We start from the raw sequence: 18682 nt of genomic DNA, 5'->3' as shown, positions 1-18682 counted from the left end.
GCTGACATGTTAATGCATCAATAAAAATGACTGAATAATATAATACTGACAGTGACCATTCTGCATAAAAAATACTTTTACTTTTCACACTTTAAGAATATTTTACTGATAATACTTCAGTACCTTTACTTAAAGGGTCGGATAGGGTAGCTATTTATCCCCGAGGGGAAATTTCAGTCTCACAATGGCAGAGATATGTAGGGAATAGAAAATGAAGAATAAATAATGAATAGATAAGAAATACAATAAAAAAGAATACAAATATGTGTATGTAAACATATTTAAAAACAGTGCAAATAGTGTCCACATGTACAGTCAGTACGGTTTAGTACAGTCCATGAGCATCATGAAAGGCCTCTGAAACCACCAAGTTGGCTGAGACTGAAGTTATTACGGCAGGCATCATTGTGTAGTCGAATGGCTGTTCCTTCAAACACCTTGGTAGGATGAGACGCTTACTGAAGGTGCATCTTGGGCCGTTCACCTCCTCATGAAGAGGATGAGATGGGTTCTCCAGTATGTTAAAGGGAACTCCATCGATTTTACACATCTAAATCTATTTACAGGTCTTGGGGAATACTACTTCATATGTGAAAAAATTGTATAAAGCCTTTCGTGGCTCCAATTAGAGCTGCGTGAAATCTGATAAATTGCCTTGAGGGATGTCACTTGAGGCAGCGTTGGTCTGGGATGAAGAATACAAGTTTGAAAATGAAAACAATCTGGGGGTGTGGAGTTAGAAAGAAGTGAGCTTACCAGAACCCTGTAGCTGCTCCTCATCACTGCTTGAGGGTAACTCAAGGCTTTATTAGCCGCTACTAGCATAACACACTGAAATCTCCAACTGAACTGTCAGTGGTCGAGTTGCATTGTGGGTAATATAGGTATGAAACGATATGAAAATTTCATATCCATATTATCCTGGCCAAAATAATTGCGATCCACGATATTATCCCGATAATCATCAGAATATGCTTAAAACTCTTAAAATGGCACTAAAACATACTGGAATCACTCCCCCTTACATTTTGTTAAGAAACAAATATTTTTATTGCATAGATAGGATACACATCTTTTTAGTGAGCATCCTTTTTAGTGAAAAACAAACAAACAATCTTAAATAAGGTAATCATAAATCATAAGCCCCCCCTGCATAAATAAAGGATAAATAATACAAAAATAGCAACATTGTGTGAGTCTGTTCTTTTTAATGATAATAAATCAGGCTCTATTTTTCACTTCTCTACCATGATGTCAAATAGTACAGACAGCAATTTCATCAATTACATGAGTATATATAATTCACCCCTGACTTAAGAAATACAGGAATTATTATTATTATTATTACTTTAACAAAAATAAAGTCCAACTGGCATTGGCATTGGGCTTTTCAAGTCACTCGTGAGGATACTCACGATAATCCCGATTGGAAATTCACCACCATCAATTTATCTTGAGTGTTTTTTATCCCAATCTGTGATAAAATTACATATCGTCCCATACCTAGTAGGGTTTTAACAAGGTAGAAGAATGCGTTGAATAAAAAAGACGATATCTCTGATTGTGATACTTTTTTTTAAAAACTGCCCATCTTGAGTCTGACAATTCTATAGGAGTGCAATGCGTACTCTTTTAAGTCAATATTTGAATGCAGGACTTTTACTTGTAATGGAGTACTTTTATGCTGCTTTTACTTAAATATAGGATCTGAATACTTCTTCCACCACTACTGTACATATTTTACACATGATTGACCGCAGCCTAAAATAAAAAGGTATTTCACCTCCCACAGTCAATGGGGAATACTAATGGATGCATAACCAAGGAGTATATAGAGTGAACATACAGTGTGACCAATGAACCTGAACAAATTATAGATGAAAACATTTTAATAACATAAAATAAAAAACGTAAAATCAATCAAATATTTCAGCCTACTCTGTCATGCTTTATGGAGTGACACCTAAAACGTACAGGAGGACTCCTGTCCCAAAGGGTGGCAGTAGTTACCTGCTTAAATAATGTTGAGACACACAAGCTACAGATCATGTGAATTTCCACGAGGCCAATAGAAAAAACCCTTAGTAATGCAGGCAATTTATTACATATATATGAATAAGATGAGACAGTCATGCTGTTTTTTGCGCATTCAAGTTTTTACGATTTATAATGTTTGTGATTTGTGTTTGCAGGTCAGAGGTGAAAGGCAGAGAATGAATTTCTCAGTGATAGCACATCTCTGATATCTCCATGGCCAGCTCTATAAGTTCTCCTGCGTCCTGGCAGGAACCACAACAGTTACAGTCCAGGTCCAGCTCATGATCGCAGCAATCCTTTCCCTGCTGGTCTCTCTCACTGGACGCCTTGATGTATTTGTATGAGGGAAAACAGCGGCTCACAGTCCTCTCACACGTATCCAGTAGCAGGACCATTAACTCATGGAAACGACAATGCAAACAGGCGAGAAGAAGTGCTGCACAGTCGTCTGCTGGTTGTGACAAGGAAGAAAAGAAGAAAGAGGAATGTAAACAACAAAGTAAATTGCTTAGTAAGAAATTACTCTTGTCATCCAGTGCACCTCTGGCCAGAAATCAACAACACCACTCATAATCCTGTTAATGATTAACACTACAGTTTCAGGGCTACACGATGTAATTATATCAACTGTTGTACCTCCGGTGCCAGGCTGGTATGAATCATCAGAGGAAAAAAGGCTGCTGCTGTTCTTAAACTTGTCAGAACACATGGAGAAGCTGGATCCACCCCATTCACTGCCACCCAAGGAATCATAGGAAATGGGGTTCGGCTTGTCGGGTTCTTGCTCTGAGATGGTACTCAGTCTGCGTACCCCACTGACCAACTTGGCCATCATCTTTTTAGATGGACTGCCCATCACTGGCTTGGGGATGCTTCCTTCTGAAAGGACGATACAAGCAATACATGATTTTGGATACACACACATTACTGATATAAAAATTCAGTGCTGGTTCAGCACCCAGTCCAGGCACTGTTAGACAAGTTATTCAGATCCTCAATGAGGCAGTTTTAATTATTCAGAGCACCATTAACATGCAGTATTTCAGGGAGGTGAGACTTGAAGTGTATAATGGAGAAGGCTTGCTCAATAAAACTTCAGCTAGGAGAGATTATTGATTTGCAAGCTTTTATTTGGATCCAGTTTCCTGGATTGAATCGGGCCCAAGGAAAATAAATACAGTGTGAAAATATACTCTCCCACTAACATTTGGCATGCACCACAACGATCAGTCACTCTACAATTTTAACTTCCTATTCTAGTTCTGACTAACAATAACTTCATTCAAGCACTATTTAGCCTAATCAGATGTGGGGTAATCAACAATAACCTACCAACAGACACATGGTCCCCTATTTTCTCAAGCTCGACACCATCCTGATCATTCACAGGAAGCTTTAAATGAGTTGTCATCTTATGCAGAGCAAAGTGGAGAGAATACACATGGAGTGAGACACACATGCAAAGCACTGCAATGGTATTATAATAACCTAAATAACTTGACTATAGACTAATTTCTCTCAGACAGCAATAAATCAATATTGCAACATCCTGTTTTCATGATAAATTAAAAGAATCATGCAACAAATGTTTCCCAAAGTGCCTGTATACTGAGGTTGAAAATGAACAAAACATATTCTTTTGTGAATTCTGTCAGATAATTTACTTCTAAGATTACCTGCGTGTACTGGTTAAATATCCAACAGTATAATCCGTAGCATCTGCAACTGTGAACCCCTCTGAGCTTGGTCTTGAGCACCTCCCATCATCATGCACACACCCGCATTGTGAATCACACTCCACATCGATCAATACTCGCCACTCAGGAAGCACAACTACAAATTTGTGATGGCATAATGCATGGAAGATCCATTCAATTATGGCATTGTCAGTAGGAAGCAAGCCAAGCCACTTATCAAACGGCAGGTAATGACAAGACTAGCATAAAATCTTACCACAATTTATATTGCCTCAACCAGTGCTAATAACACCAGTGGTTTGTAGACCACTTGTTATACCACATCTGCTGACAGTATTATAGTGAATTTATAAGATTTATAAAATGGACATACCACACTACCACAGTGGTATTATAATTTCATCATGTGAAACAATGATGAACCCTTACCACCAAGGCAATCATACAAGTAAATCAAAGACACATACAGCATACACATTTATCATGAGGAATTTATTACTCATAGAGATGTGTTGGTTTACAATGATGGTAAGTCTTTATTATCTACTCTTACAAGCTCAGTTAGAGCGAATTCAGCACTGTCCATGAAAGGGGTGAAAAAGACCAACAAGTATAAAGAAGTTACTTATTCTTTTGATCAACTGATTATACCTTAAATACAAATATATCAGATCATGTTGGCAGTGAACATTTTCATTTTTAAAGCAATATTTTTTTTATTCCTCTACAAATCTTTATATATTATGACTACTAAAATAAAATCAGGTAGTGTGGTCCCCAACATAGCATAAAGTAGCTATACAGAGGGGGGAAACTTTTCATTGTGAAGTGCTAACTATCAATGTTCCCTTTCCTTTGGCTTTTCTGCTTATCATGGTCATTTTGTGTACAGATATATAAAATAAGAAAAATCATGAACAGACAGTTTCACAAATGCATGTTTGTGATCTCACGCTACTGTACAATAAGAATTGAGAGCTAGATTAAGAACAGAAAATAAGAAATGCTGATACAAAAAAAAAAATGTTCCCAACAAACGAGACAAGAGAGTTTGGTTACGTAGATGATGCAGTTGTTTTTGGAAACTTTTGGAATACAAAGTCACACACAGGCTGTGAGTGAGGCGGCCTTGCACTGCAGAACGTGGACCTCATAGTCAGAGAGAAGGCACACGATCAAAAGGAAGGTTGGGCCTCTCCGGGCTGCCGTTGTCTTCATCTTGGTTCATCTCTGGGCTGTGGCCGTGCTCGTCTGTGCTCTCCGGAGATTCATAGGGATAATTTTCACATATCTCCTCATCCTCCTGCTCCTCTTTAATGCTGGTTTGATAAACATGAAGAAAAAAAAAAACATGGAATCAGGACTTGTGATCACATAATTACATTAAATCACACCTGAGTCAAATACACTAGAGAGGTCAGGGAACGTAGCACTGGAGCTGACACTTACAAAGCTTGCGGAGGGGACTGCGTTGCACTGCTGTCACTTTGGTATCCAGATCCATTGGCAAGGGCTCCATTCATCTGCTCTTGGAGAACATGAGGCAAGGAGTGCAATGGGATGCTGCCCATAGAGGCTGGGTTGTAGAGAGAGTTGTTGTCTAGACCACCACTCTGAAAAATGAACATTCTCAGCTTTTATATTGATAGTACTGCATCAACACTTAACAGATGTAGCTGTGACAAATTTCATAATACTGCAATTTATAGCATAGGAGCATAGTGCAGTACACTTTGCCACCTTTCAGATTTGTACACTGCGACAGCCTCGTGTTACATAGATAAACTTTATATATAATACACTATTTAACAACTGAGCTTGAAATAGCAGATGTCTCTTACCTGAAGAGCAGACCCAGCCAAGCTCTGACGGTTCTGTGAGTTCTTCAGCAGAGATCTATTAATACAGAGATGCACCAAAAAAGTTATATTTAATTGAGTATCAATTAACGGTGGGCCTGTCAAGCTTTGGATTTCTTCACACGTTGAAGCAGTGTGCATCAGACTCTAGTAACTACTCAGAATAGAGTGATACTCAGTAAAGAGTTTGGAGGGTGGTGTCACTTTTAAGCCTCTCCAAAACAAAAAATTACAGTTTGGATTAAACAGTATGTTTATCTGCTCTAATGTAAGCTGTGAACATGCCCGGCTAACACTGGAGCAACCCCAGCCAAACTCGTTATCTGAGATAGCATTACATTTGCCAAATACATCCTAAAAGCCTTTTCTCTTGTAACTTTCAAAGTGAAACATACTGAAAATACGAACAATAAAGCATACATCTAACCTCTGTCATACATCTAATCTCTTGTCTTGCTGGTCCAGGCATAAGGCAAGCTAAGCAGCCAAACAGCGTTATGTTAGAATGAAAGAAGAGTCTGATCTTACAATTTTCCTTATCATACTTATAATACTAGGACTACCAAGCTCTACACTGTACAAGACTGCTGCTCTTTATTTCCATGTCTTCTACATGGATCATCAACTGGTGAATATGCTGACTTTTAGTCTTTTGATAGGTTATTATGCCATATTAAGCGCATATTTAAAACATTTAACACATTTAACATGTAATTTCAGCCGACAAAATCGTCAGTCGTCGGGTAGAAATAACAAGCCTGCTTTTGTCTACCGCTGTCTGAAATCAGGGACCTATTGTTTTAAAAATCACTAAGAATTTCAAGAGGTAAATCTGCAACTGCTATCACTGTAAACTGCATATGTGGTGTGCTAGAACGGGAAACTTGGCTGGCATAGCAACAGCTGGTCTGTTTGTTTAATAAAATCCACACACATTAAGAGTCTGAGTCATCGTGACACACCCGAAATAAAACAATCATTTTTGACCACCTGCTGACAGCGGTGTTTCAGAGAGATCCAGGCTGTGTGAAATTTCTAGGTTCGGCTTGCAGGCTGGCGCAACCTTTAACAAATGTGGCACTTCATTTTGTTTGCAAAGGTGTCCATTTGCTTGTGTGAACATACCAATTGTGATTTTGTTTGTTGCACACTTAGCCTTAGAAACTCCTTAGAAAACTGCTTACAGTAAATATTGTGTGTACTGATAAGGTGGAGCTAGAAGGTCAAAAATGCCAGGGTTCTAGTTATACCTGAAAACACACAGGGTTCTGGCCTCATGTCCAAAGTACACCTACCCATTACCAGCAGTCTTCTGGGGCCTTCTTCTGTGGAACTCAATCTCATCTACTGTCCACACAGCTCCCTTCACATTTTCCAAACGTACAAAGCATTTATGCAGGCTGAGATTATGTCTGACCGCATTCTGGAAGATAAGAAAAGAATGAAATTAGGACTTGTACACACCTCAAGTACTGAATTAGCATTTTTCTAGTTACATTAAAACCTAAGTGTAATGGCAAACAAATGTCTCCGTAGACTTTTCCTGTTTCAATTAATAATATCCAAAGACATTTAATATGTAATAGAGTTCATACCTTCCAAGTAGCTGCATTGCGCCTAAAATATGCAAAGTTTCTTGTGAACCAGTTGTAGATTTCATTTAATGTCAGCTGATTGCGAGGTGATTCAAATATGGCCTGAAAGAGACCAAGAGCACGTAAAAGATACTGGAAATGAAACAATAAAAAATGTTAATCTGCTTCATTTTGGTTTGGACGGCCAATGTTGTCATGCAAAAATGTGAATTCCTATTTTAAACAGTACTATTTTTGAAATGAGTGCAGTACATCTTACCTGTCTTATGAGAGAAGCGTATGTAAATGGAGGTCTAACTTCTGTGCCTAAGTAGAACTCCTTATTATCAACTATATCTGTGGAAAGATATTAACAAGTAATATTTATACATAAACATATGCAGAATGTAAGAAGACCCACTTCCAATTATGGAAAACAGAACTAATACACAATCAATAATACAATTTAAATAAAAATAATTATAAATAAGAAAATAAACCCTGTCTCTGTGCCCCTATGAAATTGTGTTTATGTGTATCTATCTGCAGAAACATGTTTCAGCTCAAAACCTATTTTTAAGTTCTTAATTAAGTTCTAATTCATGATCTCACTGTTACCTTGGCTGACAGAGCGGCTATATCGCCTCCGTACAGGGGTTCCAGTGAACATGCTATTGGGAGTGAGGACTGAAGGGGATTCAGAGAGCGGCGTCAGGGGGGTGGATGGTGCCGTGGCACTCTGAGACAAGCTCATAGGAGGAGGTCCTTTGGGCAATGTTGCCTGGGAGAAGGATACATTAGACACCAGATTCACCTGAAAAAACAAAGCAGTTAAGTCAGGAAAACATCAGTGAAACTGCAAGCAAAACAATATTTATTTTAATTAAAAAGGAGGAGTCATAGCAGGTACTTACAGGCTGCGCTGCGGGTTTGGGTTCAGAGGACTTGAGATGAGCCATCATAGCTTGCAGTCGTTCTTTGTCCTTTTTCAGCTGTGTTAGAGGAGAGGACCAAAATAGAAGTTGAGAGTTGGCGAATTCATGACTTGTTAAATGACAAAATGACATTTGGTGTGGGAACTACTTCTTTTCTGGCATCCTGAAAAGTGTAATTATTTAAAAACAGCACTTCTGTTTCCAGTCCTGGCGTGAAAACACACCACCACTGCTAACATTTAACATGCAATCACTGTCAGAGGTTTTAGAAAGCTTTTCTTTTTCAGTAGTTTAAAATAAGGGACTGGATACCCCACCAAGCAATGGTTAAATTATATTTGTAAAAGCAAACCGCTGTTAATACATCAAAAGATGTGTTGTCCCTTTTGTTGTTTGATTTAAAGAAAGGAATATAAAATATATAAATAAATCAAATGTGTACCTGCAGTTCCAATTGCTGAACCACTTGCATCTGCACACGACACTGTGCTGTACTCTTGTCATCCAGTGTATGTTCACTGTTCAAATGTCTGCAGACAAACAAAATCAAAATCATGTTTTAGGGAAACCATGTGTTGTACAGGCTGGGAGTTGTGGTACAGAGCAAAAATATGCAAAATAATTAGACCGCAAGAATAATTTCATTTCAACTTGAAACACATTGGAGATCATTTTAATACCTTTTTTGTTTTCAACACAGGGCTTTACACCACCAAAAATAGGAAATATATAATAGTAAAATAGGTTAGAGAGAGGATAGGATAGAGGTGGTAATGTTTTAGATAAATGCTGACAGTAAGTTCTCATTAAAATATTTACTATATCTGTGCCACTCACTTGACAAATGCCTGAAAGTCTCCAAAGACAGTCTCACAGCCGGGCCATTTACACATTCCATTTCCATAAAGAGGGTGACTATTCTGTGTGTTTTCATCCAGTGACCCACTGCAACAAGTACAAAAGTCAACCATTAATGACACATCTCAGAGTCAACATGTTGGTATTGCTCAAACACAATAAAAACAGGATATATATAGAAACTAAAGTTCTGACAGGACAGTATAAAATGCTAAAGCACCTTTCCTTCCTCTTCAGAAGAGTGTGATGACCGTTGGTGGTAGATTGTTGACTGGATGACTCTCTGGTGTCTCCACCAGTAGACAGGATGATACCATTCTCACAGCCTGAAATTGCATATATACACTATAAATAAATCAAACCAAATTAGCTTAAGGTCATAAGATCAAAGTCAAGATCAAGTTACTAGTCTATTACGCAGTAAATCCTACCTTCATGAAGGTTATAATGATCAGTTTTTGTTGAATCTGTTTTAGAGAGGTGTTGTTTCAACTTTATGAACATTTTGAAGGATGCAGTTTGTGGTGCTGTTGAACTGTACTGCAGTATACAGAGAGGTGTTTGTTATTGAGCCTACCCCCATTGATAAAAATGGGTCAGTATAACGCATACAAGGCTTGACGTTTGAAAATTTACATTGACCCTTGTCAGTGTTTAAATTTGAAAATACAATCACTTGAACACCAACTACTGTGCCTGAAAGTATTTTACCTAAGTGTTTAAGTCCTTAAACGGCAATGCAAGGACTGTAACACACCATACCTGGGGCTGCAATGGGGCTGGTGGGAAGGACAGACAGCAGGCCTTGTCTCTGCAGGTTGAGGAGATGTTGCTGCTGCACCTGAAGGAGCTGCTGCTGGATGGCAATCTGCTGGGCTGTCAGCTGTGACAGAGAGGTGACACAACATCTGTCAGTAAATGCCTTCCCAATTCCTCATACCAAATACAGCTTGTTCTGGGTTTTGTCTACAGATTGATTCAGGAAAGAAATCTTTATCTAAGATACATTAATTTTATGACGATATGGTAGAAAGCGTAGGACCACTGGACATATTTTGTAGGGCTAAAGTGTGACACACAAAATGCTCTGCCTCACTGGGCAACCATAAAGTCAGGCGCTGTCAATCACTTAGCTTAATGAAATCAGCTAATGTCATTAGCTATTTAAAGAAGAAAAAACATCTATTTGAGGACTGATCAAGTCTGATGCTGCTTATTTTTATCATAATATTCTCTGTTGGTCAAACATTGCGAGCAGAAACAAGCGCTACCCATTTCTCCTCCATTTGCGTTGTGTCCAACAGACCTAACAGAGGAAATGCCCACTTTTGTTTTCATCTAACTGGACAATTTCTGCCAATCTAATAAACACCAACACCTGCTGCCTTGTGCACTCAGCCAAGTGCCTACTTGTGATATGAATTTCCGTTAATTGCCAACAGTAAGTAGATATTAGGACTGTAAGTGAATGGAGGATTTCAGAACATACTGAGATAGGAGCGATTGATGATGTCTTGCTGTCACGCAAACACATGCACACAAGTTGATGTATGAGTTAACTGCACTGTGTTTAGGCTCCCCCCCACATGACACACACCTTTGACTCCACGAGACCGCAAGTGTGGGTACTAGGACAGAGCAACATGTAGTTTCTGAACATGATGCACCTTAAATGGATACACTCAAGGCACTTAAAGTGGAAAAATTGCACGTAACGGCCTTTAAACTAATTGGAAAACATTACAAATAAGGTCCTTCCACAGCTAAAAACACCTCCTATGTAATCCAGTTACTTTTACAGCTTTACCCTCAAGTGCTATTTTTTTGAATTACTCACACACTATGTAGAGCCTGGCACTTGTTACTATTTGTCGTCACAGAGAACCAGACATTTTGAAAGTGATATTCCAAGCTGAGCAACTGGTTTCATTTGTCCATAATTCAGGAATTGATTATCCTTGTTGCATAATAAATATTGCTATTATGATCAATTATTCATGAGTTGATAAAAATAATGCTATAATGAATAAAAGTTACCTCTTGACTAACAATCCCAGCATTCTTCTGTTGCAGTAGCTGCATATTTAGCTGCTCTTGCTGATTCTTGAAGACCTCTTGAATTTGTTGCTGCAGAAATGTTGATGAAATTTGAGTTAAGAGAAATAATTGTGTTCAATGTGGACTATGCCAACTTTATAACTTTTCTAAAGATACATTACCTGGTGTAACATGAGTGCTTTCTGCTGCTGGAGCAGGGCTTGGAGCTGCTGAGGACTGAGGATCTGCTGCTGTGGTGTCTGCTGCAGCTGCTGTGGGGCCTCTGCTGGTGGGGTCATCATGGGCAAAGACACTGGAACCTGCATCGTCGAAAAAAACCCATCATAACAGAGCGCTAAGTTAAAATCCATACCACAAAAGAAGAAAACACACAATAAATGAAAACACTGTGAAAGTGAAGTCTGTGACAGAATTTAATAGATGCAAACACCAACTCCAGTGACACAAAAGAAAAATACAACATAAGTAGGTTTTGCTTGGTGTGTGCTGCTTTCATTGAATCTCTTTGGACTGCATTCTAGTGCAGACAATCAGTTTACATGTAAACAAAACACCGTATCTCTTTAATCAGGATTATCTAGACCAAGATGGTGGCGCGTGTACATCACAGGGCTCAGTGTCTCTCCAGCGCACTGCTGTTCTGCCCAGTACAATTCATTATTGTACATATCCATCAGTATACTTCTGTTTATAGTAATGCCATGTGTATATAATGTCCATAGTACCACTTGTAAATATTTTGATTATACTGCTCTATCCTGCACTTCGTTGCCTTGTACTTATACATGTGTAATAACAATAAAGTTGAATCTAATAATCTAATAATAATAATAAGGATTACGAGACACAGCTACATTTCTGCTGGAGTAACCTGATTTCTTGGTCATAAAAGGTATACGTTTAACAGAGTTTCTAACAGGGATTTCAAAAAGAGCACATGTGCAAGACAAAGACGGAAAAGTTGCACTGTGACAGGACAAAAAGAAACATTACTTGTAGCGGCGCATCCTTGTATCCAAAATAATTAGCCTAAATCCAAAGTTCAACTAAAACTGAAACTGAAATAAACAGGTCTTAGGTTTCCACCGCTGAACAGTAGGTTATTTGTGATATTTAAACACAAACACACACACACAGAAAAAATCATGTGCTCTCTCACTACAGAGTGTGTTCTCTCACTTAACTGCCTCATTCAAGTGCTCTGATGTTAAAGAAAAAAATCTCTTCAGGATGCAGCCTAATATGTGTCAGCGTTGGTTGATATGGTAGTAGGTAGGGTAAGAAGGTAGTTTACTTAAATTGCATAGCCTCAATACACTTGAAAAGGATGAAAATAACAAATGAAAGATATATAAAAAACAGTAATATAACAAATGCAGTCATGCATTTGTTGTTGCTGGAAAATTTGCAGTAATCACGTTATATCAGCACATGTCAACACGTTATTCAATTTTCCAGAATTTTCCCTGTAATTGCGTTGCATGTAAATGTGGTGAGTGCACTGTAGACTCCAGTACATGGTCAATGATTTATTATGGACCCCAATATACGCACACATAATGTCAAACTGTTAAACCTACTCCTACGTAGGGCTGCAACTAATTTCAATTTCAAAGATAGTGACAAAATGCCTGCTATAATTTCCCGCAGCCCAAGGAGACGTCTTCAGATGTCTTGTTTTGTCTGAGCAACTGTCCAAAACCCAAAGATATTCAGTTTACTATCATGTACGATAAAGGAAAGCATCAAATCCTCACATTTGAAAAGCTGGAACCAGCAAATGTCTGACACTGTGGCTTAAAAATGACTAAAATTGACTATAAAAAATGAGCTCTCCTCCTATGCCTCTTGCTAAAATGAAAAAAATAATTGATAGTACTGCTTAGCCTATATAATATTCTCAGTTCACTGGTCAATCAAGCAAGCTGAACTTGGCTCTACTGCCATTTCAGCTAAAAATTAACCAAACAACAACAACAACAACAACATTGGATGTCTTAGGGGAATTAGAACTCCATCAAAAACAACAACAACCAGTACCACAAAAACAACAACAACAACATCCTCTGCTAGGCATGCAGCAATTACCTAACCATCCCCCTCACTGTCAAGCCTCACAGCTCAAGGGTTGTTTACAGTAAACATAAACAGAGCAATCAAAATTGCACAGAGATATAAATAATGAATAAAAAAGCATACAGAGCCTGTTTATGAAAACAGAACTTGAGATTCGTATTTTAATTAAGGTCTGAACCACAAACAAACATTTCTCTCCAAGGCAGAGTCTGTTTTGAATCGGATAAACAAACTGACAGTGAATTTCACACAGGCTTTGGGCTAACAATAACAGATAACTGCCTCCTAGTTTGTCCTTTCTTATGAAATTCAATGCTGCAGAGGTGGCCACCAAAGCAATGAAAACAGGTCTATCCCACAAACAGAGCCAGTTGGCCCCCTCTATTTTTCTGTGGACACCATCAACACAACAACAGCCTTTGCCTAATCCCTGTTGCCATGGTAGCCAGCAAGTCCAAACATCTTCTGTTGTTGTTATTGTTGAAAGTCATACCAGTGAGCAACTGAGTGTAAACACAGATCTGTTCCCGCAAGACTGGTCTTGTGAACTCTGAGAAGACTGACAGCAAATAGAAATGCTGAAAACTGAAAAACAAACACAATATGCCTTCCCTTATGAGAGTTAATACTTACTAAAATGTCCTAATGGGTGTGGCCCAAGAAAGAGTGACTTTTGCAAAAACACACATATTTGGCAATAAACTCAACTGAAGATTTAATAAGATGAGATCTAAAAATATCAAATTACACAACCACAGAAATGTGACATCACTTTCATTGACAGACACACATTTTAACTGAGCAAACATTTTTAACTAGCACTAAATTAGAAATAGCCTGCTATTATAATATTACAAAACAAATACAGAAAGATTCGGACAAACCTGATAGTCTCCATTGAAAAGGCTTTCTGGGCACTGAAAAAACAAATGCTGCTCAGCAATAACGTTCTGCCTGCCTTGCTAACCTACATGATGTGAACCTAAACAAAACTAACAATATAACACTGATCCCTCCACCCAGCAGGGGTTGTGCTCTCCCTCCCCTCCTAAACCTCAGCACAACCTCCCCCCATCCCTGCGCTCCCCTTCAGCATAAATATAAAACACTGCAGTTTGGAGACACTGAGACAGTCAAAGTGAGAGGTTCAGGGATATCTTTACATATAAAAAAAACACAACAAAGTACCCCATATTCTCATATAGCACTATGCTGCCTGCCCTGTGTCCGCTATCATTGTCTACCTGGTATGTGTATGAATACTGACAAGAAAAGATATGATGTTTGGATACCAGACCAGCTATACATAAATTCAAATGTAGCATTACTAATTGTGATTCACACTTTAGTGAAGTAAAAGCAGCTGCATCAATTGCAACACATATTTGTAGCATTGAGAACAAACATTTACACATGCATCCTGTATGGTGTTGTAACAAAATAACAGAATTGCACTCAACAGCAAAAACAAAGCTTTTCTGAACGCAAATGTAAACTGTCCATCGCGATTTGGTGTAAAAAAAAAAAAAAAAGCCTAAAGTGACGTCTTGACATTGCTTGTTTTGTCCAACGAAAAGTCCAAAACCCAAAGATATTCCATTTACTATAACATGAAGCAAAGAAAAGCAGCAAATTCTCACAAACAAGCTGGTAGTCTCAAATGGCTCACTTGTGTCCAAGTTTTGAAATCAAAGACAGTCAGAAATCAACACTTAGCTGTCCAATGATCCTGACTATACAAACCTATTTGTTCCTTGTTGTTAATTTCATCACACATTTGTTACACTCTTGCCTGCTTTGAGCAAATGTTTCTAATGATAATATCAGAAACATCCTATAATAATGTAATAGACCCCACTACATTGAGAGCAGTAAAATACAAAACAAATATGTGTGAAATTATAAAAATAATTTTCATTACTGATTAATCTGCACATTATTTTCATTCATCTTGTCAATAAAATGTGAGAGAAGAGCATGAAAATGCCCATTACAATTTCCCTGGGTGACATTTTCAAATTAGTTGTTTTGTCCAACCAACAGTCCAAAGAGCAAAGATCTTCCGTTTACTATCATGTGAGATATAGAAAAGCAGCATCTCACATTTGGAAAGCTGGAGCCAGAAAACGTTTTGGCAAATGACTAATCAACTATCAAAATAGCTCTAGCTTAATTTTCTGTTAAACTTCTAATCAATTAAGCAACAAACCATTTCAGCTCTACATATGTATGGCCCCAAACTCAGCACTACATATATTGCTACATTTGTAAGAACAATGTGCTTTTAAAGACTTATGCTGATCTGTTGAACGGATGCAGCTGGGAATGACTGACCCTGGGTGCCTCTGGAGGAGGAGTCTGGCTGCTCCTCAGTCGACTCTCATTCTCAGTATTGTTCCCGTTCTCTGTCTGACTTGCTGGAATGGTGTGGCGTGTTGGTTCTGACCCAGACTCATGCATCTGGACTTCACTGACCTGAGAAAGGAAATAAGTATAAATGAAAACAACTGGATAAAGCAGTGCAATATAATGAAATACAGTGAGCAGAAAACAGAATACCACTTTCGGGATGTGTTTGACTAGCCTTTTACATCACAAGGTGATAAGAATTTTTTTATAACATATACGAGCCTCTGAAATGATCCAATAATGTAATCATTCACCATGTCAAAGAAACTTAACTTGTGTTGAATGTAAAAAGCGACAACACTAAGAGATAGGAACTACACTGTTATAGCTCTACCCACCAAGACAAACATTCTCTTCTACAAGTGAGAGAGGAACATGTTAGGTCTATTTGTTGAATAACCGAGTGCTGCCATGACTACTGTAAACACAGGGGCCCTGGGTCCATGTTTATGTGCAAACATATCTTCCTTCTGGAACGATTCACCATTAACCAGGTGGTGCGATAAACGGCTGTGGCAGGTAGTACAATGCACAAGTAGGCTTTTATGTATACAGCTTGGGTGTGTTTTAGTCAAAAGCTAAGCAACATAAACAAAGGTAAATAAAGTAGCCAAACAAATAATGTGAGCAGATGGAAACCTACACAGAAAGCCTAAAATGAAACAAGGATCAAGGATAATGCCATTATTTTCAGGGGTACCCAACTAACAAATTCAATCAAAAGTGAATCAATCAGTCAGTTAGGCACCGCTGAGAGCCGACATCAACATTTAGGTAACATCTGACAGATGATCTGATTAGACTTACACTCAGATAAACTCACAACCAAAACTGTATCAACAGTTAGGTACAAGCAAATTAAAGAAGAAAAAAGCAGATGGTGTTTCCTGCATTTGAAAATGAATAATAGAATAGTAAGTTATGTCTAGCTGCAGCAATGTGTCATTCATAGATAAGTCATAACATAGATGGTTAAAACTGAGGTAGCCTAATTCTTGCAATCTGAAACAAAAACCTATCTAATCAAAACAGGCAGTTGTCTGTGGGGTTCTCTGTTTACTTTTGCTTTCAGGATCCGGATTAGTGCTAAAGACAAAGGGCAGTGCTTCCTATAGACATTTTTGAAGATGTCAGGGGTGATTTTGCTTGTATGAAACACGGTGACTAGTGAGGACATTCCACATCAGTTCCATTATGCATTATTTTAAAAACAGATATTATCTGGTAGGATTATGATAATTGAATAGTTATGCTGCAGAGCAACTGTTCTTGGGATGGCCTGTTTAATAAGTCCATGATTATTTTTTCTGTATTTTAAGTGTTCTCACCACAGGGGCAACTCTCCAGCAGTGGGGGCCACTACTCTTCAAAGAATGTAAAGGAAACACTGCAAAGCGGCCTTTCCTTAAGAAAGAGTAAACTACATACACCCTCTCCCTTAAGAATTTATTTTTTGACAACTGGTTTCACACATGAGGTATTATTAGGTATCATCAAAACGGATATGGTTATTTATGTCAAAATACAGAAGCTTAAATTTATGAAATCCCCTTGAAAAAAGCAAAATAATATACATTTAAATCAGTGGTGCTTAAATATGTGTATAACAACTGCATAAGAATACTGATAATATTTATCAGAATAAACTTGGCATGTTTTGGCAAGTTTATTGCTGATCATTTTTAAAATCAACAACAACAAATGGTGTCCACGATAATCAATTACAGTTTTTTGATGCAATGCAATAATATCAGAATTTTATAAAAGATAAAAGCATATCACAACCAGTTAAGTATCGCCACTGTTACCTAAGTGTCCCATTATCCAGCCAAGGTTAGCCAGGTATATTACCTACAACTTGTCTGGATCAAAGCCCTTTCATAGTTACACGATATTTTAGTTTGTGGTGCACTCAATCAGTTATTTGGTCTAGGTTTCAGTCTGCACTGATTTCGTCTTCGGTGCCCGATTGATCAAAGTCAGTGGAATCAGTCAAGATCTTGGGTTGACTCGGCCCGTGCAGATTTAATACTGTAGAAAGTTATAATGTTGTTAAATTCCGTTTCAATAATATACTCGGGGCACATTTAGGAAGCTGGGTTCATATTGTCCTAAGTTAACTTAGCTAGCTACACCTACCTCCAGAACACAGCCGACCATTTCACCTGACAATCAACACCAAAACGTTATACTTAAAATTCAGAATGAACGCTATCTGACGTAACGTTAGTTTTGTTGATTATAGCAATGCCATTTATCATTAAGTTAGCTTAACGGAATACGAATGGAATCGATATCCGTTAACACCGACCATTGCAGTCCGAGGTTTGCGTTGAGGACTTGGCCGTTAACTAGGCATCTGTACGGAGAAAACAGGAGGTTTAAAAGTTAATATGTTAACTCTGAAGATAACCTAGTGTTGTATACCCGCTGTCTTTAATAACCTATATTAGGTAGACTGGAAAGCAGCTTTCGACCAACCTTGCGGGTGGCGTTTATGGTAACAGTATAACAAAAGCTAGCAACCTGTCCTAAAGCTAGCTTGTAAGAAACGTTTCTCTCTCTTCTTCGTTTTGCCACCCGGCAATATCACAATGAATCTAAGGTTACATTCAATATTCATTCAATAAGTGTTAGCGCGCTGTTGAATTAACGTTTACTCACCGAATTATGTACGGGCTGACAGTCTTTTGACTCGGGGTGGTGTCTAAAGAGCGAATCTCGGAGGAGTGCCTTCCTTGGTAGCGAGCTAGCCACAACTTGCTAACAGAGGGCGTGGCTTATGTAAAAGTAAACAATGTTGACGTCATGTTCACACGCGAGACCGTTACAGACCATCTTGAATAATGACGTAGGTTCTAAAGAAGCGCTCCCCAAAAGTAACATTATCCTTTTTGTAGAAAAGGTATAATTAACGTCTCGTATGCTAAATGACTCATCTATGAATAAGGAAAATGTCGATTTAAAGAAGCAAAGAATTTACAAAAATCTAACTATCTATTAGGTAAAGCAACATTATCCACAAAAGAGCAGATAAATGTAATGACTTCCAAAATGAAATTGATAATTTCTACATAGATCTTTCAAGGGCGCTTTATTAGATCTAAATGGCTAGAAAAGGGAGAAAAAAAATACGAATTATTCCTTTGCTCTTGAAAAAATAAATGCTAAAAGGAATT

The 18682-nt window shown here is 38.1% G+C and overlaps 2 protein-coding genes across 7 annotated transcripts; both read right to left on the bottom strand.

The window, feature by feature from the left end:
* Window positions 1-1181: 1181 nt before the first annotated feature.
* On the bottom strand, window positions 1182-4061 carry LOC122882369 (myoD family inhibitor domain-containing protein 2-like). 4 transcript variants are annotated; one of them, XM_044209665.1, is made up of 3 exons: window positions 3370-4061; window positions 2674-2916; window positions 1182-2488 (listed from the first exon to the last, which is right to left on the bottom strand). In XM_044209665.1, exons 1-3 carry the CDS (start codon window positions 3494-3496, stop codon window positions 2223-2225), a joined length of 636 nt encoding a protein of 211 aa, XP_044065600.1. In that variant the 5' UTR covers window positions 3497-4061; the 3' UTR covers window positions 1182-2222. The 4 variants fall into 4 exon arrangements, with proteins under 4 accessions (XP_044065600.1, XP_044065602.1, XP_044065601.1 ...); XM_044209667.1 differs by having other exon boundaries at window positions 1182-2485; XM_044209666.1 differs by having other exon boundaries at window positions 2674-2913.
* Window positions 4062-4207: 146 nt separating this feature from the next.
* On the bottom strand, window positions 4208-18316 carry LOC122882363 (forkhead box protein P1-B-like). Of its 3 annotated transcripts, XM_044209649.1 has the most exons (17): window positions 18168-18316; window positions 15429-15569; window positions 11180-11317; window positions 10998-11087; window positions 9723-9843; window positions 9392-9427; window positions 9181-9286; window positions 8940-9047; window positions 8545-8632; window positions 8082-8159; window positions 7786-7981; window positions 7448-7524; window positions 7189-7290; window positions 6889-7016; window positions 5576-5630; window positions 5184-5347; window positions 4208-5053 (listed from the first exon to the last, which is right to left on the bottom strand). In XM_044209649.1, exons 2-17 carry the CDS (start codon window positions 15552-15554, stop codon window positions 4891-4893), a joined length of 1776 nt encoding a protein of 591 aa, XP_044065584.1. In that variant the 5' UTR covers window positions 15555-15569; window positions 18168-18316; the 3' UTR covers window positions 4208-4890. The 3 variants fall into 3 exon arrangements, with proteins under 3 accessions (XP_044065584.1, XP_044065585.1, XP_044065586.1); XM_044209650.1 differs by lacking the exon at window positions 9392-9427; XM_044209651.1 differs by lacking the exons at window positions 9392-9427; window positions 15429-15569; window positions 18168-18316 and adding an exon at window positions 13979-14120.
* Between the last annotated feature and the right edge of the window lie 366 nt (window positions 18317-18682).

This window comes from Siniperca chuatsi, linkage group LG10 (assembly GCF_020085105.1).
Source record: "Siniperca chuatsi isolate FFG_IHB_CAS linkage group LG10, ASM2008510v1, whole genome shotgun sequence".
Classification (NCBI taxonomy): domain Eukaryota; kingdom Metazoa; phylum Chordata; class Actinopteri; order Centrarchiformes; family Sinipercidae; genus Siniperca; species Siniperca chuatsi.
The sequence above is the reverse complement of the archived record's forward strand: the minus strand, read 5'-3'. Positions and strand labels throughout refer to the sequence as shown.

Coding starts and splice junctions, on each gene's coding strand:
- LOC122882369 (XM_044209665.1), bottom strand. CDS start 3,496: ATGTGTGTCTCACTCCATGTGTATTCTCTCCACTTTGCTCTGCATAAG. Junction 2,917..3,369: donor AGGGGACCATGTGTCTGTTG/GTAGGTTATTGT, acceptor TCGTCCTTTCAG/AAGGAAGCATCCCCAAGCCA. Junction 2,489..2,673: donor ATACCAGCCTGGCACCGGAG/GTACAACAGTTG, acceptor TGTCACAACCAG/CAGACGACTGTGCAGCACTT.
- LOC122882363 (XM_044209649.1), bottom strand. CDS start 15,554: ATGCATGAGTCTGGGTCAGAACCAACACGCCACACCATTCCAGCAAGT. Junction 9,287..9,391: donor TCATTATAACCTTCATGAAG/GTAGGATTTACT, acceptor ATGCAATTTCAG/GCTGTGAGAATGGTATCATC. Junction 5,054..5,183: donor CAGTCCCCTCCGCAAGCTTT/GTAAGTGTCAGC, acceptor TTATCAAACCAG/CATTAAAGAGGAGCAGGAGG.